This window comes from Pecten maximus, chromosome 3 (genome assembly GCF_902652985.1).
Source record: "Pecten maximus chromosome 3, xPecMax1.1, whole genome shotgun sequence".
Classification (NCBI taxonomy): domain Eukaryota; kingdom Metazoa; phylum Mollusca; class Bivalvia; order Pectinida; family Pectinidae; genus Pecten; species Pecten maximus.
Window position 1 is genome coordinate 40159154 of NC_047017.1, and position 26489 is coordinate 40185642.

General features: G+C 39.3%; 2 protein-coding genes across 5 annotated transcripts in view; one reads left to right on the plus strand and one right to left on the minus strand.

Annotated features, from left to right (window-relative positions):
• The first annotated feature begins 364 nt into the window (after nucleotides 1–364).
• Nucleotides 365–9229, plus strand: LOC117324165. Of its 2 annotated transcripts, none has more exons than XM_033879843.1 (6): nucleotides 365–416; nucleotides 2523–2678; nucleotides 2930–3027; nucleotides 3248–3378; nucleotides 7356–7521; nucleotides 7640–9229. In XM_033879843.1, the coding sequence occupies exons 2-6, from the start codon at nucleotides 2534–2536 to the stop codon at nucleotides 7853–7855; spliced, it is 756 nt and encodes a 251-aa protein (XP_033735734.1). In that variant the 5' UTR covers nucleotides 365–416; nucleotides 2523–2533; the 3' UTR covers nucleotides 7856–9229. The 2 variants fall into 2 exon arrangements, with proteins under 2 accessions (XP_033735734.1, XP_033735735.1); XM_033879844.1 differs by having other exon boundaries at nucleotides 411–646.
• A 919-nt stretch (nucleotides 9230–10148) lies between these two features.
• Nucleotides 10149–26489, minus strand: part of LOC117324166 (thyroid adenoma-associated protein homolog) — a 50846-nt gene continuing 34505 nt past the window's right edge. For 2 of the 3 annotated variants that reach the window (XM_033879846.1, XM_033879845.1), the window contains 8 exons: nucleotides 23169–23345; nucleotides 22152–22257; nucleotides 18191–18223; nucleotides 17494–17615; nucleotides 16261–16345; nucleotides 13539–13662; nucleotides 13059–13198; nucleotides 10149–10879 (listed from right to left, as the gene is read on the minus strand). In XM_033879846.1, coding sequence (XP_033735737.1) covers nucleotides 10790–10879; nucleotides 13059–13198; nucleotides 13539–13662; nucleotides 16261–16345; nucleotides 17494–17615; nucleotides 18191–18223; nucleotides 22152–22257; nucleotides 23169–23345 — 877 coding nt within the window. In that variant the 3' untranslated portion in view covers nucleotides 10149–10789. Of the gene's footprint in view, nucleotides 10880–13058; nucleotides 13199–13538; nucleotides 13663–16260; nucleotides 16346–17493; nucleotides 17616–18190; nucleotides 18224–22151; nucleotides 22258–23168; nucleotides 23346–26489 lie in introns of those variants that run through there. The other variant, XM_033879847.1, reaches the window with a different exon arrangement.

A 26489-nucleotide genomic window follows, 5' to 3' on the forward strand; every position in this document is an offset into this window, starting at 1 on the left:
ACACCATAGATAAGGGTATATAACTCGCTGTGGTATGCGTGGTGGATATATTTCGAAATCCTTTGATGACTTAGCCTATACTCTGTCGGTATATAAATATTAGCAATAGCAATAGCAGTTAAAGGCCTTTTATAAGCGTATATTCGCTTCTTGGCCTCCTGTTTAAGGTCAATGAAATTAATTTCAGCGCATGCGCTCCTTGGTATTATCTTCTTGTTTTATCATATCTAAACTTTATATTAATAAGCTATACACACAATGTACATATAAATGTTCCAATAGTACTACAAGGCATGATTCCGCCAAACATCACCAGTAACCATTGTTACGTTATATATAATATCAATTATGACGTCATCAAAGCAATATTTCAAGCAAAGGCTAAAAGCGTAAAACGGCGATTGAAAGATAAAAACGTAAGTAATATTTCAGACATGTCATTAATTTCTACATTGGCGTTAGTTCGTAAACTTTAATTTTATGAGACAAGTATTTCGGTAATGAAAAGACGATTTCTAGTGGAACAATATATGACATCACATGACAATTTTGATTTGGAAGTTGGATGCTCCCGTAATGTATACGATCTCTTGAAATTAACCGGACAATATACACATATCATCAGAAGGAAGAGCAAGTCATTTAGGTTTGTGAATTTTCAAGAACATCTACTTAGAAACAAATCGTACATTTTCCTTGTTCAGTTTTTCTTTTATGTTATCGATGTTTCTTTTAGATTTTCATAGCTCAGTCGGTTAGGGCGCCGGCCACGTAGCCTCAGGAGAGGGGGCCGCGATAACTCAGTCGGTTATGTCGCCGTCCATGAATCTCAAGTGAGGGGGTACGATAGCTCAGCCAGTTAGGTTGCCGTCCATGAATCTCAAGTGAGGGGTACGATAGCTCAGTCGCTTAGGTCGCCGTCCATGAATCTCAAGTGAGGGGGTACGATAGCTAAGTCGGTTAGGACGCCGTCCATGAATCTCAAGTGAGGGGGGACGATAGCTCAGTCAGTTAGGTCGCCGTCCATGAATCTCAAGTGAGGGGGTACGATAGCTCAGTCGCTTAGATCGCCGTCCATGAATCTCAAGTGAGGGGGTACGATAGCTAAGTCGGTTAGGACGCCGTCCATGAATCTCAAGAGAGGGGGTACGATAGCTCAGTCGGTTAGGGCGCCGGCCACCTAAACTCAGGTGAAGATCTGAGGTGTGTGGTTCGACGCCCCTACCCATGTCGGTTTTCTGAGAAATGGTCCGGTCTGTTTGTTCTGTTGTGGTTGTGTCCTTGGGCAAGACCCTTTACTTTTTATATGCTGTTCAGTGAGGTAGTCATCATCTACCTCAAGGAGACCCCGCCTCAAAATGACCCTGTCTGTTCGTGGGGCGATAAACACAGCACAAAATATAAACGATTGTGAGGAGGTGATGCTGCTATTTTGTCATATGTTTTTTCTAGTGTCATCAGCCAACATCTTCACTACTAACACGTTTGCTTCTGGGATATCGTTGGCGTATGTGTCAGAAACAGGATTGGCAATAGAACGTTTCCTTGTGGTTCAGCATGTCTGACACTTCCATTTTCTGGGCCCCGATTCATTAATGGCATCTGGCTGTAAAAAGTTTGTGGGTAATTCATTATAGTTAAAGGTATTACCAAAATAGTTTTGTACAGAAGTAGTCTGTGCGATATTGTGTCGAAGGCTTTGCTTTAACACCCTTTGTTGTCTCCTCTGCCTAACTAAATATTCCGACTAATTTTCCATCATTTCCGGCAGGTATAAGATCTGCCCGCTCTAAAACCATCATTGATTGGAGTTGAGTTAGGTGTTAAATAAGTAGTTGGTGTCATAACTATGTTCCATGATCTTGTCGCTGTTTATCTAAGAATTGGATTGGTACGATGTAAAATTGTGCTCGGATGAAGGGAGGCCTATTGGACAGTATCTGTTAGGATTTTTGACGGATCCTAGGGTAGACATTTGCATGCTTCCATTCCCTTGGAATACGTCCTTCTTCGGCATATTTTTGGAAGCACTAGTGAGCAGTTTAGCTGTATTATTCATTAAGTGAATTTGGAGTGGATTCCATCAGGTCCTGGTGATGTATTAGCAACTCGGTAGCTTTCAGAACATTTCTTCTTTGATTTCGTTTCTGATATTAATCAGTAGTTTTGATGTTAGTTTTTGATCGGATAGTTTCAGAAGCAGTTTGGATTTCTTTCGATATATTCAATAGTCCTCCGATACGATTTTAGTGACTTTCTGTCACCAGATTTATCAATATTCCTGAAATTAAAGGAATTTCTTACGTTAAAATTTTCCATATGAAAGCATTACAGAATTAAAGGTAAATCATTATCCATGTTTACACCCTCAGATACAATAATGCTTTCAAAAGGGAAGTTTTAAGTTACGGTGTTCCTGTGAGTTAAGGAACTCTGATTAAACAGTGGCCTGGGAAAGAGCCATTAATGTTTAAACACAGAATTAATCGTTGTTTGTCCTAATAAAACATGTTTCTTTTAAGGGACGACCATAATGCCACGACAACGAAGAGAGGACAAGGTACGATTCACGCGTTCGCAGTATTATGAGGGACAACTGATGACACTTCCGGCCAAGTACAAATTATCTAACATCATCGATCCAGCCTCCATACCCGAACCACTTTCCTTCAACACACGTAAGATATTGACCTGATGGTAAACGTTCTAGTTTTCAGCGGTTATCATTTTGCAGCCATTGAAGTTTGATGTTCTGTCAATATATAATTATAGAGTAAACCCTATGATATACTGATATTAACACATTATACAGTATATTTTACAGGACCATTATATATTTTCTTGATAGAAAGCGTCAGTCTCCTTTATTGTAATACACGACATAAGATAAAACATATTATGTTGCTGTTTCGCCTTTTGCGGTTCTCAGCTCGCCCGAGACCGGACCCGGATGTATACGATTTTCCCGACCAGTACTGGCCCTCTCCCGATACTACCCTGGTTCCAGAGGACATGTCAGCCACCGAAGTAAGGCACTCGTGAATGTCAATATCTTAACCAAGATTAATACCAATATTTAGGTCAAACCTAATTTTTAGAATATTAGAAGTCGTTGGCAGGCGTGACCGGTGTCACATGTGGCGCTCTTACATACAAAGATTCATCCATATTGTTTTACAATGCAAAGATATTAACTTTCTTGAAAGCAATGTCATGTATTAAATGATATATTTCAATGTGGTTGTAGTTATGGGAGCACTGTTCAAGGAATGTCGCTTCTTCTAGTAGTGGTCGAACTAATGGACGGACGGACAACCGGCGAAGGGAGAACAAATCCAACAGCTCAACAACCAGATCATACAAGAACATTCCCAAATGGTAAGTAATTATATCTACACTCAAACTGCAATAAAAAAATAAATAAATAAATAAATAAATAAAAAACATAAAGGTTCCTTCAGAATTGTAATGGTAATTATCTTACGACTAACAAACACTTCGCCAACCGCGAAATTTCTCGGTAATATTTGGATCCACAATCGTCCACTTATGAAATGTACGGGGACAAATTCAACAAGAACATGATTATATCGCAAATACTTGTTGAGCCAATAGGGGCATGTCCAAATAGAAATAATGTTCAAATGGTATTTAAACACACAGTGATTAATTCACACCACGGGGACATAACACCAAATTGTAATTATCTAAATGGTGATTACTACACCCTACAGAATACTCCCAAATGGTAATGACTGGACACCACAGTAATAGGTCCTAATGGTAATAACTTCAGTCCACACCCCAACACGATACGCATAAATTGTTATTACTACAGACCAAAGGAACATGTCCACGTATTTCACCCCACAGAGATATGTCCAAATTATACTTCACCAAACCAGAGACATATCTTTATATGTCTCTGACCAAACAAAGCCATGTTCGAATGACAATTACGTAAGCCCCAAAAGACATGTCCTATGTTATCATTAATCATGTGACTACTCTGTCACAGTATCAAGCTATATATATTAATCACGTGACTACTCTGTAACAGTATCCAGCCCTATATTAATCATGTGATTATTCTGTAACAGTATCCAGCCGTATATTAACCATGTGACTATTCTGTAACAGTATCCAGCCCTATATTAATCATGTGATTATTCTGTAACAGTATCCAGCCGTATATTAACCATGTGACTATTCTGTAATAGTATCCAGCTACATGTAAATATATCAATCGTGTGACTACTCTGTGACACTTTCCAGCCCTTTATCAATCACGTGACTTCTCTAACAGTATCCAGTCCTATATTAATCACGTGACTTCTCTGTAACAGTATCCTGTCCTATATTAATCATGTGACTACTCTGTAACAGAATCCAGCCCTATATTAATCACGTGACTTCTCTGTAACAGTATCCAGTCCTATATTAATCACGTGACTTCTCTGTAACAGTATCCAGCCACATTAATCATGTGATTATTCTGTAACAGTATCCAGCCGTATATTAACCATGTGACTATTCTGTAATAATATCTAGCTACATATAAATATATCAATCGTGTGACTACTCTGTAACAGTATCCAGCCCTATATTAATCACGTGAATTCTCTGTAACAGTATCCTGTCCTATATTAATCATGTGACTACTCTGTAACAGTATCCAGCACTATATTAATCACGTGACTTCTCTGTTACAGTATCCAGTCCTATATTAATCACGTGACTTCTCTGTAACAGTATCCTGTCCTATATTAATCATGTGACCACTCTGTAACAGTATCCAGCTCTATATTAACCACGTGACTACTCTGTAACAGTATCCAGCCCTATATTAATCACGTGACTACTATGTAACAGTATCCAGTCCTATATTAATCATGTGACTACTCTGTAACAGTATCCAGCCCTATATTAATCACGTGACTACTATGTAACAGTATCCAGCCTATATTAATCACGTGACTACTCTGAAACAGTATCCAGCCCTATATCAATCACGTGACTACTCTGTAACAGTATCCAGCCCTATATTAATCACGTGACTACTCTGTAACAGTATCCAGCCCTATATTAATCACGTGACTACTCTGTAACAGTATCCAGCCCTATATTAATCATGTGACTACTCTGTCGGCCCTATATTAATCACATGACCACTCTGTAACAGTATCCAGCCCTATATTAATCACGTGACTACTCTGTAACATTATCCAGCCCTATATTAACCACGTGACTACTCTGTAACAGTATGCAGCCCTATATTAATCATGTGACTACTCTGTCGGCCCTATATTAATCACATGACCACTCTGTAACAGTATCCAGCCCTATATTAATCATGTGACTACTCTGTCGGCCCTATATCAATCATGTGACTACTCTGTAACAGTATCCAGCCCTATATTAATCATGTGACTACTCTGTCGGCCCTATATTAATCACATGACCACTCTGTAACAGTATCCAGCCCTATATTAATCACGTGACTACTCTGTAACAGTATCCAGCCCTATATTAATCACGTGACTACTCTGTAACAGTATCCAGCCCTATATTAATCACGTGACCACTCTGTAACAGTATCAGCCCTATATTAATCATGTGATTACTCCGTAACAGTATCCAGCCCTATATTAATCACGTGACTACTCTAACAGTATCCAGCCCTATATTAATCATGTGAATCATTGTGATTAATCTGTAACAGTATCCAGCCCTATATTAATCACGTGACTACTCTGTAACAGTATCCGGCCATATATTAATCACGTGACTACTGTAACAGTATCCAGCCCTATATTAATCACGTGACTACTCTGTCACAGTATCCAGCCCTATATTAATCACGTGACTACTCTGTAACAGTATCCAGCCCTATATTAATCACGTGACTACTCTGTAACAGTATCCAGCCCTATATTAATCACGTGACTACTCTGTAACAGTATCCGGCCATATATTAATCACGTGACTACTGTGTAAGTATCCAGCCCTATATTAATCACGTGACTACTCTGTAACAGTATCCAGCCCTATATTAAATCACGTGACTACTCTGTAACAGTATCCAGCCCTATATTAATCATGTGACTACTCTGTAACAGTATCCAGCCCTATATTAATCATGTGACTACTCTTTAACAGTATCCAGCCCTATATTAATCATGTGACTACTCTGTCGGCCCTATATTTATCATGTGACTACTCTGTAACAGTATCCAGCCCTATATTAATCATGTGACTACTCTGTAACAGTATCCAGCCCTATATTTATCACCTGACCACTCTGTAACAGTATCCAGCCCTATATTAATCACGTGACTACTCTGAAACAGTATCCAGCCCTATATTAATCACGTGACTACTCTGTAACAGTATCCAGCCCTATATTAATCATGTGACTACTCTGTAACAGTATCCAGCCCTACATTAATCATGTGACTACTCTGTAACAGTATCCAGCCCTATATTAATCACGTGACTACTCTGTAACAGTATCCAGCCCTATATTAATCACGTGACTAATCTGTAACAGTATCCAGCCCTATATTAATCATGTGACTACTCTGTCGGCCCTATATTAATCACATGACCACTCTGTAACAGTATCCAGCCCTATATTAATCACATGACTACTCTGTAACAGTATCCAGCCCTATATTAATCACATGACTACTCTGTAACAGTATCCAGCCCTATATTAATCACGTGACTACTCTGAAACAGTATCCAGCCCTATATTAATCACGTGACTACTCTGTAACAGTATCCAGCCCTATATTAATCATGTGACTACTCTGTAACAGTATCCAGCCCTACATTAATCATGTGACTACTCTGTAACAGTATCCAGCCCTATATTAATCACGTGACTACTCTGTAACAGTATCCAGCCCTATATTAATCACGTGACTAATCTGTAACAGTATCCAGCCCTATATTAATCATGTGACTACTCTGTCGGCCCTATATTAATCACATGACCACTCTGTAACAGTATCCAGCCAGCCCTATATTAATCACATGACTACTCTGTAACAGTATCCAGCCCTATGTAACAGTATCCAGCCCTATATTAATCACATGACTACTCTGTAACAGTATCCAGCCCTATATTAATCACGTGGCTACTCTGTAACAGTATCCAGCCCTGTATTAATCATGTGACTACTCTGTAACAGTATCCAGCCCTATATTAATCACGTGACTACTGTGTAAGTATCCAGCCCTATATTAATCACGTGACTACTGTGTAACAGTATCCAGCCTTATATTAATCACGTGACTACTGTGTAACAGTATCCAGTCCTATATAATCATGTGACTCTACCCTATATCAGCATCCCCATCACTAACAACAAGATACAGGAAGCATTGGTGGATATAGAGTGTCTCTCAAGGAAGGAACAAGACGACCGCCTGCTGGTGCTGAAGAGCAAGTTCAGTGATGAGGATTATGCTATCATTGAACAGATAGTCGACGACAAACGTTCCGAATACGTACGGGTAAATATTGATATCATACATACACTGTTATGATAATAAAATGTTTATCTGAATAATTTCAATAACTGTCACATCTATACATCACAAATACTGAACTTTACTCTTGCTTATATTGTAGGCATTTGGTAGGTCATACCTGGAGCGTGGTCTGGGCCCAGTTCCCAGAAGTGACAACTCGGTCTATCTTGCCAGGGAGCTGAAGCGACGAGTGGCCTGTCAGGAGAGTGGTCTTGACTGGAAAAAGACCAAATGGCCACCAATGCGCAGGAAACATCACCTGCCAATCAGGCACGAGATAAACGTGCCACGTGTCAAGGAGAGCGAGACATTGTGAAGAATGCACTTGTACATTTTCTTTAGAGTTGTCATATATGAAATGGAATTTAAAACAGTTGATTACAATCTACTTTGCAGACACAAAAGAAAACCCCAAAAAAGTCATAGGCACATACTAGAAGTCATGTAAAGAGATACTTCATTTGCGTATACCTTAGTTCCTGAACTCCGATCTCCTTAACTAGTTCAGATCTTTTGGTATGGTTCTGATTTCAGTCTTAAATCATAGTCATAGTTCTGAAATTGGACTCGGTTCACACTTGACACACTTTAGGGATGCTGTTCATAACCTAGACCAAGTGTACACTTTTTTTATCAGTTTTTCAGTGCCAATTTTTTAAAATGTACATACAGAGAGTATTCTTTAAGCCATTGTTCAGGGCCCAGTTGTTTAAAAGCTTTTCCCCTATACTACAAAACCTGTGTGTGTCTATTCCTGAAAATAGGCAGGTAGGAAGAGACTGAAGAGTGCTATTAAAGCTTCATAAAATTTTATCAATTTACCAGAAATAATTTTATCAGGATTTTAAAATGGCTGTTACTGTGATTAATCACCTTTCAAACAACTGGGCCCTGGCCGAGTGTGATGTCAAAAAGACCTTTGGCAATTTTTTGCAGTTATTCAAATAGGATGCTTACTGTTGATCAACATATTGAATTTTTTTCTATTTTGCTTAAGTATAAATTTTGAAGGCAAACAATACAAATGTAGCTGGCCTTTATTACTAGTAAGATTTAAAAACTTATGTTATTGAAAATATCAGAGAAATAGACTGTGAGCCGAGATTATCCTCTTTGTTGTAATTGTTTCAAATCATGAACTGATTTAAATATACAAGTATTCACTGCTTCATCAATGTATCATTTCTTCAATCTGTCTTCTGTTAAAACAACTCTACAGAGAATCATGTGACACTGTGAAACCTGTAACACCAAAATCAAGTCAGAAAGACAGTCATAGAACAATTGTATCTGTGGAGTGTGACTTCCATAGGACACATTCAAACTTTATATACCAGTCCACATTTGAAACTTTCATAAAATATTTTTACCATTTTTTGTATGTTTTTACAAGATGTTACACAAATAAAGTTTATTTGAAAAAAAGAAGTTCCTTCATGTATTTAAACACCTGAAAATATCCAAGTTTGCATGATAGTATCATCAATGGGGAGCAGGATCTAATTCAACAAAAGACACCTAAGGAAATGGCCTGAGTTGGATCTAGGTCAACATAAGGCACCTGAGGAGATGGTCTGAGCTGGATCTAGGTCAACATAAGACACCTGAGGAGATGGTCTGAGCTGGATCTAGGTCAACATAAGACACCTAAGGAGATGGCCTGAGCTGGATCTAGGTCAACATAAGGCACCTAAGGAGATGATCTGAGCTGGATCTAGGTCAACATAAGGCACCTGAGGAGATGGTCTGAGCTGGATCTAGGTCAACATAAGGCACCTGAGGAGATGGCCTGAGCTGGATCTAGGTCAACATAAGACACCTAAGGAGATGGTCAGAGCTGGATCTAGGTCAACATAAGACACCCGAGGCGATGGCCTGAGCTGGATCTAGGTCAACATAAGACACCCGAGGAGATGGCCTGAGCTGGATTTGGTCAACATAAGACACCCGAGGCGATGGCCTGAGCTGGATCTAGGTCAACATAAGACACCTAAGGAAATGGCCTGAGTTGGATCTAGGTCAACATAAGGCACCTGAGGAGATGGTCTGAGCTGGATCTAGGTCAACATAAGACACCTGAGGAGATGGTCTGAGCTGGATCTAGGTCAACATAAGACACCTAAGGAGATGGCCTGAGCTGGATCTAGGTCAACATAAGGCACCTAAGGAGATGGCCTGAGCTGGATCTAGGTCAACATAAGGCACCTGAGGAGATGGTCTGAGCTGGATCTAGGTCAACATAAGGCACCTGAGGAGATGGCCTGAGCTGGATCTAGGTCAACATAAGACACCTAAGGAGATGGTCAGAGCTGGATCTAGGTCAACATAAGACACCTGAGGCGAAGACTTAAGCTGGATCTAGGTCAACATAAGACACCCGAGGAGATGGCCTGAGCTGGATCTAGGTCAACATAAGACACCCGAGGCGATGGCCTGAGCTGGATCTAGGTCAACATAAAGCACCTGAGGCGAAGACTTAAACTGGATCTAGGTGAACAAAGGGCACATAAGGAGATAACATGTGTCCTTATTGTGCCTGCATGGTGTATATAAGCTAAAGAGAACTACCTATATCTCGCAAGCGGGGCAAAGATATCAGAGAAACAATATTAAATATGTTCTATTTATTCCACAGCCAAACACATATATCACAGTTACAGTTATACTACCAATCTTTTACTGTTTTGATGATTATCTGAAAATCCTGGACAGGTTTTATTGCAGTTTGTGAGGTTTTGAGGTATTAAACCTGTTGTTGAGCTTCAACCAATATATTATCAAAGGCCATGTGTCCAGTAACACACTTTCCTCTCGACACTAGATTATGCATTTCATCTCGACTGTAGTCAACACTTGACCACGTTTTCATCTCGACTGCAGTCAAAAATGGACCACGTTTTCATCTCGACTGTAGTCAACACTGGACCATGCTTTTCTCTTGACTGTAGTCAACACTGGACCCTGGACCATGCTTTTCTCTTGACTGTAGTCAACACGGGACCATGCTTTTCTCTCGACTGTAGTCAACACTGGACCATGTTTTTTCATGACTGTAGTCAACTGATGTACACTTTTGGTGAAACAGTAACAAAGGATTCCAAATACCACTTTTGTTTGTAAAACAAGTTGTTTGACAGAGAAAGTCTGACAGTACATGATCCACCCTTGTTTTTCCAGTAGTCACCTGTATCGTCCATTGTGCTGTTATAGCCACAGGAACCTTTCAGAATTCTAAGCTGAATCCACCATACTATTGCACTCTATCACAATCCAGAAAGTTTCCATCCTGTTTATTTATTCCATCAATGGCACGCCTCAATGATGGTGGCAGATTTGGATTCTGTAAAGAACAAATAAGAATCAATGCATAGTTCATAAGTACCTGTATAGGTTAGTACAGAAAGTAGATCAGGAAAAAATGTGAGAGATGAGAATAAGGAAAACATTTGTTGATGACAAAAGATTTTCAGTTAAAAATATTTTCAGGACTCTTTCATATGTGTGTATGTAGGATAGGGATATTCCACCCGAGGGGTCACAAAATGTGGTGAAACCCGAGGCTTGCCAAGGGTTTTACCACATTTTGTGATCCCGAGGGTTGAATATCCCTATCCTACATACACACATAATGAAAAGAGTCTTTTTCTCTCATATCATTACCGAATTTCTGGCGAAAGTGTCCCTCAGCCATCCATTTTCTTCAATTTTTTAATTTCTTTATTTGACGTTTTTACTAAATATACTTGGATTTTCTGAAAGATCATACCCTATTTTGGCAAACTACGTTTGTACACAAATTTCATTCATTTTGTGGTTAAGTGATGAACGAATGAACAATTCGCCGATAAAAATTACCGTAACTTGACCGACTTTTACGTGGCCGTGATCAAATTGTCAACATCCGAGAAAAAGAAGTTCTATCAACAATACTGAAAGCCAACGCTGAAATGAGTTTTCCAACTTCACATATAATTTGATTTGCACCTCGACATATTTAATCATTTCACAGAACACACTGTTGTACTTTTAAATGTCAAGTCAAATTTTTTTTTATAAAATACTACGTCACTGCATGACGTCACGACTGTCATTGGAATTCCATTCATAGTTCAAGGATATTGAGAGTGATGTCGATCTCGATCGCCATGACGCGGCGATGTTTCGTGGCTGGTAATTTTAAATTCACTGTGATTTTGGCAACTTCGTGTGTGAACCAGCGAACAGTGACTCTATACGAGTATTCGATCTTTTCTGTGACATAGGATTATATGTGTTTAACCGGTTTTCTTGATGGAATGACGAAGGTAGGTCAGTCGATAACGATGATCATATTGAAAGGCTAGGATGACAGTTTTCCTGGTTACTCTATACAAATAGACTCTTGAGTTACAATTAAAATATACAATTTTATATGAACATTGAGGGCTATCATTTTTACCGACTGTTCGTTCATTTAAGAGCCAATTCCCAACTTCCAAATACACAGGTTACTGAGTAGGCCTAACAGTTACTGACAGTACAGTAGAGTAAAAAAATTCCAGGGCCCCCTGCTGACGCAAACGGAACCATTTCATAGGTTGTGACGTTTGACATTTTCTTTTTTATATTTTTTTATGTATGGCTTTTATTTTACTTCCTGTCATGGCGAGGTGATTGTGTGTGTTTACATGTTTTTAATGACAAATGACAAATCTGTCGGGTAGGCAAGTCTGTATTGTACTGTAACTGTTACAACAGGCCTGTAGGCGTAGTCTAACTGTTTGTTACAGTAACGGAGTTATATGTTCGCTCAGATGAAATGTCTAATCGTTTAACCGTGTAGCCCTATTGATTTACTGCTGATATGATATATATTTATCTAAGAATGTATGTATTTTTATAGTTAAGTCCAACGTTTCAAAACCAACACCGACGATAAGGACTGTCGGATGTGAACACAAGCAGACGACGTTGTGAGAGTTGTCCCCCTTGAACGCAGATTAATCCGGGCGCGTGAAATGCTATGTAAGATAGATTTATCTTACATGGGCAAACTCTATCCAACATGGCGAGATATGAGAGAATGCTTTATCTCTATCATTGTGTGGAAGACATTATTTTCTCTTGTCATGAACTGGTGCACCCACACTTTTCCTAGTGGGAAATTATAAGAATCTTTCACTCCTTAAGGATGAGATAGGGGCATTTCAACCTGACAGGGATGGGAGGAGGGATTCTTCAGTTAACAAATACAAGGCTTGGTATGGTATAATATTTACAGGCAGGAAGGTACTGATATACATTTGTATATATGTCAAGTTACACAGGTAGGTACTGATAAATAAATGTCCAGTTACACAGTTTTTTCTCTCACAATTTTTGTCTTTAGCATCAGTGTTGAGTTCTAGGAAAAACCAGATGCATGAATTCATTTTTTGGTTTATACTGCATGAATTCATTCGGTTTATACTGTATGAATTCATTATTTGGTTTATACTTCATGAATTCATTTTGCATGTAATTCCTGATAACCAACTTACTGAGAGAATATTTTGTAGCTGTAAACAGACGGAATCCTCTGGAGAAAATCTGGCCTCAACCAGCACCAAACCAAATAGCACACACCCAGCAATAGCTGACAATACTGCAGTATCCATACCCAGACTGAACACAGGCTTACCTGTAATGTAAACAATACACAATAGTACCACAATGTCTGCACACTGAACAAACACCAGTTATAACCTGTAAAACAAGAGGCAACGAGGGCCTGTATTGCTCAAAAGCAAATTTAAGCATTGATAGAAAATATTCTTAATTAACAGATAAAGACATTGTGTTTCTGTATGCTTCAAGAAGTTGCTGGGATGTCTACAAGAACAAATACCATGACACTGTTAAGTTAAGGTATGAATGACAGATACTACATCATACCACATGATCACTGGTACTTTGCGAACTGATATTGATTCAGGACATAACAATACCATGGTATACCTGTATATAATCTAAACACCTACCATCTACATGTTTGTTGATGAAATCTTCCACAAATTTCAGGTCATTAGAGAGGGCTTGTCCTGGCTCACTCAGACATTGTACACTGGAGTTGGACTGTCTGTCTTCACACATACTCACAACAAACTGAAACATAGAAATGTCTTCACACATACTGACAATACACTGAACATAAAAATGTCTTCACACATACCATACTTGCCAACTTTCCCGATTTAGTCGGGAATTTCCCGATTCCAGACTCCCTGCCCCGTCTCCCGATCGTATAGATAAAACAAAGGGTATTCTCCCGATTTTGGAGAATATGTCTTGATAACCCCGTATGGAGCCCCTATTCATCTTGTTAGTTTCACTTAGGCCTATGACGGTAACGCTTGCTGGCTGGTGAAAGACATATGTGTGGGGTATTGGTCAGTTACTGACCTGATCACAGACCGTAACGAAATTCTGACACTTCACTGACTGCAAGGGTGACAATACCCCGATAGATAAACAATTAATTAAAACCAATTAAGCTGAGGACGTGTGGTGATTGTTTCGTAGCAGGTCGATCATGGTTGATTAAACGCTTGCAAATGGCTTCGTATACTGCCTTTGATGTCAAGCGCATAAAAGACCTCCACTTGACAGTAAACAGACACCGTAATATCTCGGACAGAAAAAGTGAAAACAACACTGGCAATGTTATCAACGGAGTATCGAATGTGACAGATTACTTATTGAAATGTTAACTACATTTAAACATTGGCTGATCTTTAAATAATTAGCACAAGGAAATAAATTCACAATAACGACCATTTGCTTGGTTGCCGGTAGGTGACATGTCGTTTCAATCACCGTATCATCAGCATACTTAACTTAGTGTCAATTAGCAGAGACTTATATTTTGGCAGAAACTTTCCCAATTCACATTTTGAAAGACAAAAAGATGTCCACAAATACTCACTTTCTTAAACTAAATACTGACATGTTAAAACTAAGAAGTTAAGTATTAGTCCCCACCTACAAAGCACTGAGTTGTAGGCCTATAGTGAGTACAACTGCTAGATATCTAGTACAGCCCTTTTTAATTTTTTTGTATTATTGTCTTTGTTTTAAACCATTTGAAATTTCATTCAGATATTATATTGTTATATTGTTGCTAGAAAGTGAGATCATTGTGATAATTTGCATTCATTGACTGACATTTATCTTATAGCATAGTTTTCATAACATATCTAAGAAAATACTTTTATTTAGAGTGAACAGTGAGTTAAATAATTTCCAGAAATAATTAAAAATGATGTAATTTTGTATCTATTTTTTTGTAACTTGTTGCTTATATAATTATCTTTCCAAACTTGAATAAAAAAGATCATTGGCCAAGCTTGAAAAAAGTCCCCCCCCCCCCCCCCCCCCCCTTTTTTTTTTTTATTTAAGTGAGTGTTCATGCAAGGAATTTATTTTCCAATAGCAAATTATCTCCCCTTAGTTTTTGTTTGCTAAATGTGTCGCGCGTGAAATGTGTTTTCCGGTCAAAAATGTCGCTCACGCACTTTCTCCCCCATGAGAATTTTAAAAAGTTGGCAAGTATGACATACAATACACTGAAACATGTCTTCAGACATAAAATATTGTTACAATCATCATATTTTGTAAATTGATGTCCATGAAGAAATGAGTGTTTCTCCCATTACACACACATGTTATTAACACTACATCATTCTCCCATTAAGGATACACACATGTTATTAACACTACATCATTCTCCCATTAAGGATACACACACGTTATTAACACTACATCATTCTCCCATTAAGGATACACACATGTTATTAACACTACATCATTCTCCCATTAAGGATACACACATGTTATTAACACTACATCATTCTCCCATTAAGGAAACACACATGTTATTAACACTACATCATTCTCCCATTAAGGAAACACACACGTTATTAACACTACATCATTCTCCCATTAAGGAAACACACACGTTATTAACACTACATCATTCTCCCATTAAGGAAACACACATGTTATTAACACTACATCATTCTCCCATTAAGGATACATACACGTTATTAACACTACATCATTCTCCCATTAAGGATACACACACGTTATTAACACTACATCATTCTCCCATTAAGGAAACACACACGTTATTAACACTACATCATTCTCCCATTAAGGATACACACACGTTATTAACACTACATCATTCTCCCATTAAGGATACACACATGTTATTAACACTACATCATTCTCCCCATTAAGGATACACACGTTATTAACACTTCATCATTCTCCCATTAAGGATACATACACGTTATTAACACTACATCATTCTCCCATTAAGGATACACACACGTTTTAACACTACATCATTCTCCATTAAGGAAACACACACGTTATTAACACTACATCATTCTCCCGTTAAGGATACACACATGTTATTAACACTACATCATTCTCCCATTAAGGATACACACACGTTATTAACACTACATCATTCTCCCATTAAGGATACACACATGTTATTAACACTACATCATTCTCCCATTAAGGATACACACATGTTATTAACTCTACATCATTCTCCCATTAAGGATACACACATGTTATTAACACGACATCATTCTCCCATTAAGGATACACACACGTTATTAACACTACATCATTCTCCCATTAAGGATACACACATGTTATTAACACTACATCAGATTTAGGATAGTATACCTTTAATGACTTGTAAACTTGGAGTCTAGTGAATATACTTTCTATACAGAATGTATCATCTTCCTGCTCAAACAGTTGCTGATTACTGAAACAAACCAACATACACAATGTAAGTATGTAACAGTCTTTACCCTGACAATGTTAACAGTGACATCAACACCAGTCTAAGTCTTATAACAGGTAGTCCTTGTCCTGACATCAGTGTGACTAAGTCTTATAACAGGTAGTCCTTGTCCTGACATCAGTGTGACTAAGTCTTATAACAGGTAGTCCTTGTCCTGACACTGACACCAGTCTGACTAAGTCTTATAACAGGTAGTCCTTGTCCTGACACTGACATCAGTCTGACTAAGTTTATAACAGGTAGTCCTTGTCCTGACATCAGTCTGACTAAGTTTATAACAGGTAGTCCTTGTCCTGACATCAGTCTGACTAAGTTTATAACAGGTAGTCCTTGTCCTGACATCAGTCTGACTAAGTTTATAACAGGTAGTCCTTGTCCTGACATCAGTCTGACTAAGTTTATAACAGGTAGTCCTTGTCCTGACATTAGTCTGACTAAGTTTATAACAGGTAGTCCTTGTCCTGACACTGACATCAGTCTGACTAAGTCTTATAACAGGTAGTCCTTGTCCTGACATCAGTCTGACTAAGTCTTATAACAGGTAGTCCTTGTCCTGACACTGACATCAGTCTGACTAAGTCTTATAACAGGTAGTCCTTGTCCTGACATTAGTCTGACTAAGTTTATAACAGGTAGTCCTTGTCCTGACACTGACATCAGTCTGACTAAGTCTTATAACAGGTAGTCCTTGTCCTGACATTAGTTCTGTATTTGTGATCACACTATATAGAACTTTTAAACAGAATTCATGTTTTTCTTTTACTTATTGAACTGGGCCTCCTTTTATCATGGTTTAAATGTTTTGACTGATTTGACAGGATTCTTCGATTATGAAATAAAGATGAACCAAGAGATCTTATTTTACTTTCTTACAAGCCTCAATTACTTTAGTCTGAAATGTTGATGTATAGATTTGAAAATTGCAAAACTTGTATGTCCATATTAACGCTTAGGCTAGTAATATTCTTTGTTCTCATTGCAAGTTAAGTTTTTCATGTGTTCTGTTTGTTTTTTTCCCTTGATTTTCGTTTTTTTCAAACAAAGATCTTATTAGGCTTGAATTACCTGCCCCTACTACACACAACACTCTGTTATCTGTAGAGACTTACCATGCAGTAAGTTTGTTTGTAATACATGTACGGACGTCCTTGGGTTGGTACAACATCTGGACAAGAGTGGACACCACAGCCTCAGACCACCAGTAAGATGTGTGTAGGTACTCAAACAACAGCTAAAGGGGAGATAACACTACATTAAACATCCAAATCACAGAAAACAAATCGCTCAATAAAAGAAGCGTTATCTGGTAAATCCAGAATTGCTGCCTAGTTAAGATTAAATTAATCATTTATTCACTCTATGTTAAACAATAAGTTAGTTGTGTGGTTTTCACTATCAATTTGGACTGATTATGGTACCATTATAACTAGACTGGCCACCAATCTGAAGTAGTTTTTTTGTAAAAAACTGCCCTAAATTCTAATACAAGATTATCTCCCTGTTAACCTATATGTGATTTCCTGTTTAAGATTAGGGGCCTGTTAACCTATATCTGATTTCCTGTTTAGAATTGAGGGGCTGTTAACCTATATCTGATTTCCTGTTTAGAATCGAGGGCCTGTTAACCTAGATCTGATTTCCTGTTTAGAATCGAGGGCCTGTTAACCTAGATCTGATTTCCTGTTTAGAATCGAGGGCCTGTTAACCTATATCTGATTTCCTGTTTAGAATCGAGGGCCTGTTAACCTAGATCTGATTTCCTGTTTAGAATCGAGGGCTTGTTATAGAATGGTGTTAAATGTTTACCTGGTATCCTGTGTTACACTGTACAGCACCATACTGTAAACAACACATACACAAGTATTAACATGGCTATATATACTTCACATCAAGTCACTTTGACCATATAAAGGTAAACACTTACTTGTTTTAGCAGTTGGATAATTTGCTCATATACAAAACTAAAATGTACGAATAAATAAACAAGAGGCCCATGGGGCCTGTATCGCTCACCTGGTTGGATTTGACCAAATGTCAAAATAATGTTCATGTTCAATTCCTTTTGTTTGTTAACCTCAAACAATGCTATTTATGGTTATAGCGTGGGGATCCCAACTGCTTTAAAGAAATAATGAAGTCCAGACTCTCTGAGTTTACAACATGCATTTATAACTTTATGACTAGTAGTGATTTAAAGGAATTACCTCTATTTCCCATATGGGGCCCCGCCCCTTTTGCCCCTCGGGGGTCAGAGTCACCATTTATGCAAAATCTGTTCCCCTTCCCCCAAGAATGTTTCTTACCAAATTGGGTTCAAATCCATTCATAACTTTATGACAAGTAGTGATTTTAAGGAATTACCTCTATTTCCCCATTAGGCCCCGCCCCTTTGGCCCCTTGGGGGTCAGAGTCACCATTTATGCAAAATCTGTTCCCCTTCCCCAAAGAATGTTTCTTACTAAATTGGGTTCAAATCCATTGATAAATTTATGACTAGTAGCGATTTAAAGGAATTACCTCTATTTCCCATATGGGGCCCTGCCCCTTTGGCCCCTCGGGGGTCAGAGTCACCATTTATGCAAAATCTGTTCCCCTTCCCCATGGGATGTTTCTTATTAAATTGGGTTCAAATCCATTCATAACTTTATGACTAGTAGCGATTTGAAGGAATTACCTCTATTTCCCCATTAGGCCCCGCCCCTTTGGCCCCTTGGGGGTCAGAGTCACCATTTATGCAAAATCTGTTCCCTTTTCCCAAAGGATGTTTCTTACTAAATTGTGTTAAAAACCATTCATAACTTTATGACTAGTAGCGATTTAAAGGAATTACCTCTATTTCCCATATGGGGCCCTGCCCCTTTGGCCCCTCGGGGGTCAGAGTCACCATTTATGCAAAATCTGTTCCCCTTCCCCATGGGATGTTTCTTATTAAATTGGGTTCAAATCCATTCATAACTTTATGACTAGTAGCGATTTGAAGGAATTACCTCTATTTCCCCATTAGGCCCCGCCCCTTTGGCCCCTTGGGGGTCAGAGTCACCATTTATGCAAAATCTGTTCCCTTTTCCCAAAGGATGCTTCTTACTAAATTGTGTTAAAAACCATTCATAACTTTATGACTAGTAGCGATTTAAAGGAATTACCTCTATTTCCCATATGGGGCCCTGCCCCTTTGGCCCCTCGGGGGTCAGTGTCACCATTTATGCAAAATCTGTTCCCCTTCCCCCTATGATGTTTTTGACCAAATTCGGTTCAAATCCTTTCATAACTTTATGACAAGTAGCGATTTAAAGATATTACCTCTGTTTCCCCATTAGGCCCCGCCCCTTTGGTCCTTTGGGGGTCAGAGTAACCATTTATGCAAAATCTGTTCCCCTTCACATAAAAATGTTTCTGACTAAATTGGGTTCAAATCCATTCATACCTTTATGACTAGTAGCGATTTGAAGTTATTACCTCTATTTCCCCATTAGGCCCCGCCCCTTTGGCCCCTTAGGGGTCAGAGTCACCATTTATGCAAAATCTGTTCCCCTTCCCCAAAGGATGTTTCTTACTAAATTGGGTTCAAATCCATTCATAACTTTATGACTAGTAGCGATTTAAAGGAATTACCTCTATTTCCCATATGGGGCCCCGCCCCTTTGGCCCCTTGGGGGTCAAAGTCACCATTTATGCAAAATCCGTTCCCCTTCCCCAAAGAATGTTTCTGACTAAATTGGGTTCAAATCCATTGATAAATTTATGACTAGTAGAGATTTGAAGGAATTACCTCTATTTCCCCATTAGGCCCCGCCTCTTTGGCCCCTTGGGGGTCAGAGTCACCATTTATGCAAAATCTATTCCCCATCCCCAAAGGATGTTTCTGACCAAATTGGGTTCAAATCCATTCATAACTTTATGACTTGTAGCGATTTAAAGGAATTGCCTCAATTTCCCCTATTGGGCCCTGCCCCTCAGGCCCCTTGGGGGTCAGAGTCACTATTTATGCAAAATCTGTTCCCCTTCCCCCAAGAATGTTTCTTACCAAATTGGGATCAAATCCATTCATAACTTTATGACTAGTAGCGATTTGAAGGAAATACCTCTATTTCCCCATTAGGCCCCGCCCCTTTGGCCCCTTGGGGGTCAGAGTAACCATTTATGCAAAATCTGTTCCCCTTTCCTGAAGGATGTTTCTGACCAAATTGGGTTCAAATCCATTCATAACTTTATGACTAGTAGCGATTTGAAGGAATTACCTCTATTTCCCCTAATGGGCCCGCTCCTTTGGCCCCTTGGGGGTCAGAGTAACCATTTATGCAAAATCTGTTCCCCTTCCCCAGAGGATGTTTCTGACCAAATTGGGTTCAAATCCATTCATAACTTTATGACTAGTAGCGATTTGAAGGAATTACCTCTATTTCCCATATGGGGCCCCGCCCCTTTGGCCCCTTGGGGGTCAGAGTCACTATTTATGCAAAATCTGTTCCCCTTCCCCAAAGGATGTTTCTGACCAAATTGGGTTCAAATCCATTCATAACTTTATGACTAGTAGCGATTTGAAGGAATAACCTCTATTTCCCCATTAGGCCCTGCCCCTTTGTCCCCTTGGGGGTCAGAGTCACCATTTATGCAAAATCTGTTCCCCTTCTCCAAAGGATGTTTCTGACCAAATTGGGTTCAAATCCATTCATAACTTTATGACTAGTAGCGATTTAAAGGAATTGCCTCAATTTCCCCTATTGGGCCCCACCCCTCAGGCCCCTTGGGGGTCAGAGTCACCATTTATGCAAAATCTGATCCCCTTCTGCCAAGGATGTTTCTGACCAAATCTGGTCAAAATCCAATAAGAACTTTTTGACTAGTAGCGATTTGAAGCAAATGTTGACGGACGGACGCCGGACGCCGGACGCCGGACGACGGACGCTGCACCATGGCATAAGCTCACCGGACCTTCGGTCCAGGTGAGCTAATAAAAAAAAACCTTATGAAAATAGGAATTATTTTTATGCATTGAATCCAAACCATTATTGTTAGACCCTACATGAATATTCATTTTTTGAGACACACACATTATCACATTGGTGTTTTTGTGAGACTTTTGTGTGATTACCTGTATGAGTGATTTCCTTTATGCATGATTACCTGTATATGTGATTACATGTATATGTGATTACCTGTATATGTGATTACCTGTATCAGTTGTATGATCACTGGTTTAGTTGTTTTTATTACCTGACAGTGTATAAGATGTGTGGTTACCTGTATGTGTGATTACCTGTATGTTACCAGTATCTGTAATTACCTGTATGTTACCAGTATGTGTGATTACCTGTATGTTACCAGTATGTGTGATTAACGGTATAAGTTGTATGATTACCTGTATGTGTGATTACCTGTCTGTGAATAATTTTGTGATTACCTGTAATAAGTCGTGTGATGTATCTACCCGTATGTGTGACTGTCCTTATGTTTGATTACCTTTATCAGTTGTATGATTACTGGTTTAAGTTGTGTAATTACCTGTATAATTTGTGTTATTACAAATGTACCTGTATAAGTTGTGTAATTACCTGTATAATTTGTGTTATTACCTGTATAAGTTGTGTAATTACCTGTATAATTTGTGTTATTACCTGTATAAGTTGTGTAATTACCTGTATAATTTGTGTTATTACCTGTATAAGTTGTGTAATTACCTGTATAATTTGTGTTATTACCTGTATAAGTTGTGTGATTACCTGCATAAGTTGTGTAATTACCTGTATAATTTGTGTTATTATCATACCTGTATTGACCTGCCTTTGTAACACAGGTGTGGTATAAACTTCATGGCCAATACACGAACCTCTGTATCATCGTCCTGGACAAGGTTAGACATAGCCTGAAAAAGTCTGAACAGAAAATACTAGCACTGATAATTTTGTTGTTTCCAATCAGCATTTTCCTGATGTTAAAGGAACCATTAGGGTGTCATTGTTTGCTTTTCTATGTAAAGAACATATCAAAATCAGTTGAACACTAATGTAAGACCAAAAAAAATTATTATTTGGTTTTCAGGATTTATTTTCAAAAAAGATGAAGCAAAGAGGCATTTTCCTTTATTTCAACTAACATTGCAAAAATGAGACGTGGGAGAACTTTTTCAGGTTTTTCAATGACGAATATAAATTGTTGTTTTCACACAAGAGTTTAGTATTTAGTTATAAAACTAACAGATATCTTGTTAATTAAGCACAACCGGTTATTGGTTGATAAAAATCAGAGATTTTTACTTTTGTTTTAGTGTCGCCTGCCCAAATGATTTCTGTTCTCTGTGCAATTATCTGCCATGGACACGAGGTAAATACATTTTCATGACTAACCAGTACAAGAGGCCCATGGACCTCAATGGTCATCTGACTCTAAATGCTATTCTACTATCATAGTAAACATACTCGGTAGTAAGTATTGTTGTGGCCATCTTGGATTTCAGACCAACCAAAAAAGTGATAACACTTGGTCAGTACCTTCTAAAGATTATTTAATTTTGAGCTTAAACCCATTTAAAAGGTGGTGGCTGATCCATTCGCATTTTTTTTCTTTTATCATTTTAACGACAAAATCAGTAGGGCAGCACCCTTGAATGAGATGCATGTGGGCCTGAGAACCAAGTATATTTTTTTTTATCCAAACAAATATCATCAATGTAAAAACTTTTAAAAACAAAACTGACAATAATCATCATGCTGTAAAATGACAATGAGAGACCAGGGCCTAGTGATTTTGTTATAAAACCATTAGAACAAAATTATTAAATACTCACTTGACAACACAGTTTTGGTGGGACACGTCCTCTGGTGACCATGATGTAGTCATAATGGCATGTCCAGCAGTAACCATGGCTTGTGCTGCAGCCAATCTGAAATGTTCATCCCCGATCATCCTGCTTGCGTTCAACACCTGGTCACACCACCGAAACATGACATCAGGTGACGGGGGTCTATATAACACAAAACATACTGGTCACACCACCAACACATAAAGTCAGGTGACGGGGGTCTATATAACACAAAACATACTGGTCACACCACCAACACATAAAGTCAGGTGACGGGGGTCTATATAACACAAAACATACTGGTCACACCAACCACACATAAAGTCAGGTGACGGGGGTCTATATAACACAAAACATACTGGTCACACCACCAACACATGAAGTCAGGTGACGGGGGTCTATATAACACAAAACATACTGGTCACACCACCAACACATAAAGTCAGGTGACGGGGGTCTATATAACACAAAACATACTGGTCACACCACCAACACATAAAGTCAGGTGACGGGGGTCTATATAACACAAAACATACTGGTCACACCACCAACACATGAAGTCAGGTGACAGGGGGTCTATATAACACAAAACATACTGGTCACACCACCAACACATAAAGTCAGGTGACGGGGGACTATATAACACAAAACATACTGGTCACACTACCAACACATAAAGTCAGGTGACGGGGGTCTATATAACACAAAACATACTGGTCACACCACCAACACATGAAGTCAGGTGACAGGGGTCTATATAACACAAAACATACTGGTCACACCACCAACACATGAAGTCAGGTGACGGGGGTCTATATAACACAAAACATACTGGTCACACCACCAACACATGAAGTCAGGTGACGGGGGTCTATATAACACAAAACATACTGGTCACACCACCAACACATGACATCAGGTGACGGGGGGTCTATATAACACAAAACATACTGGTCACACCACCAACACATAAAGTCAGGTGACGGGGGGTCTATATAACACAAAACATACTGGTCACACCACCAACACATAAAGTCAGGTGACGGGGGTCTATATAACACAAAACATACTGGTCACACCACCGACACATGAAGTCAGGTGACGAGGGTCTAAATAACACAAAACATACTGGTCACACCACCAACACATGACATCAGGTGACGGGGGTCTATATAACACAAAACATACTGGTCACACCACCAACACATGACATCAGGTGACGGGGGTCTATATAACACAAAACATACTGGTCACACCACCAACACATAAAGTCAGGTGACGGGGGGTCTATATATAACACAAAACATACTGGTCACACCACCAACACATGACATCAGGTGACGGGGGTCTATATAACACAAAACATACTGGTCACACCACCAACACATGACATCAGGTGACGGGGGTCTATATAACACAAAACATACTGGTCACACCACCAACACATAAAGTCAGGTGACGGGGGTCTATATAACACAAAACATACTGGTCACACCACCAACACATAAAGTCAGGTGACGGGGGGTCTATATAACACAAAACATACTGGTCACACCACCAACACATGACATCAGGTGACGGGGGTCTATATAACACAAAACATACTGGTCACACCACCAACACATAAAGTCAGGTGACGGGGGGTCTATATAACACAAAACATACTGATCACACCACCAACACATAAAGTCAGGTGACGGGGGACTATATAACACAAAACATACTGGTCACACCACCAACACATAAAGTCAGGTGACGGGGGGTCTATATAACACAAAACATACTGGTCACACCACCAACACATAAAGTCAGGTGACGGGGGTCTATATAACACAAAACATACTGGTCACACCACCAACACATAAAGTCAGGTGACGGGGGTCTAAATAACACAAAACATACTGGTCACACCACCAACACATGACATCAGGTGACGGGGGTCTATATAATACAAAACATACTGGTCACACCACCAACACATAAAGTCAGGTGACGGGGGTCTATATAACACAAAACATACTGGTCACACCACCAACACATAAAGTCAGGTGACGGGGGGTCTATATAACACAAAACATACTGGTCACACCACAAACACATGACATCAGGTGACGGGGGTCTATATAACACAAAACATACTGGTCACACCACCAACACATAAAGTCAGGTGACGGGGGTCTATATAACACAAAACATACTGGTCACACCACCAACACATAAAGTCAGGTGACGGGGGGTCTATATAACACAAAACATACTGGTCACACCACCAACACATGAAGTCAGGTGACGGGGGTCTAAATAACACAAAACATACTGGTCACACCACCAACACATAAAGTCAGGTGACGGGGGTCTATATAACACAAAACATACTGGTCACACGACCAACACATGACATCAGGTGACGGGGGTCTATATAACACAAAACATACTGGTCACACCACCAACACATAAAGTCAGGTGACGGGGGTCTATATATAACACAAAACATACTGGTCACACCACCAACACATAAAGTCAGGTGACGGGGGTCTATATAACACAAAACATACTGGTCACACCACCAACACATAAAGTCAGGTGACGGGGGTCTATATATAACACAAAACATACTGGTCACACCACCAACACATGACATCAGGTGACGGGGGGTCTATATAACACAAAACATACTGGTCACACCACCAACACATGACATCAGGTGACGGGGGTCTATATAACACAAAACATACTGGTCACACCACCAACACATAAAGTCAGGTGACGGGGGACTATATAACAGAAAACATACTGGTCACACCACCAACACATGACATCAGGTGACGGGGGTCTATATAACACAAAACATACTGGTCACACCACCAACACATGAAGTCAGGTGACGGGGGGTCTATATAACACAAAACATACTGGTCACACCACCAACACATAAAGTCAGGTGACGGGGGTCTATATAACACAAAACATACTGGTCACACCACCAACACATAAAGTCAGGTGACGGGGGTCTATATAACACAAAACATACTGGTCACACGACCAACACATGACATCAGGTGACGGGGGTCTATATAACACAAAACATACTGGTCACACCACCAACACATAAAGTCAGGTGATGGGGGTCTATATAACACAAAACATACTGGTCACACCACCAACACATAAAGTCAGGTGACGGGGGGTCTATATAACACAAAACATACTGGTCACACGACCAACACATGACATCAGGTGACGGGGGTCTATATATCAGGTGACGGGGGTCTATATAATACAAAACATACTGGTCACACCACCAAC

Excerpts from the sequence above, each read along its gene's own strand:
- LOC117324165 (XM_033879843.1), top strand. The coding sequence starts at position 2,534 with ATGCCACGACAACGAAGAGAGGACAAGGTACGATTCACGCGTTCGCAG. Across the intron at positions 3,379-7,355 it reads TACAAGAACATTCCCAAATG|CATCCCCATCACTAACAACA; the intron begins GTAAGTAATTAT and ends ACCCTATATCAG. Across the intron at positions 7,522-7,639 it reads AACGTTCCGAATACGTACGG|GCATTTGGTAGGTCATACCT; the intron begins GTAAATATTGAT and ends CTTATATTGTAG.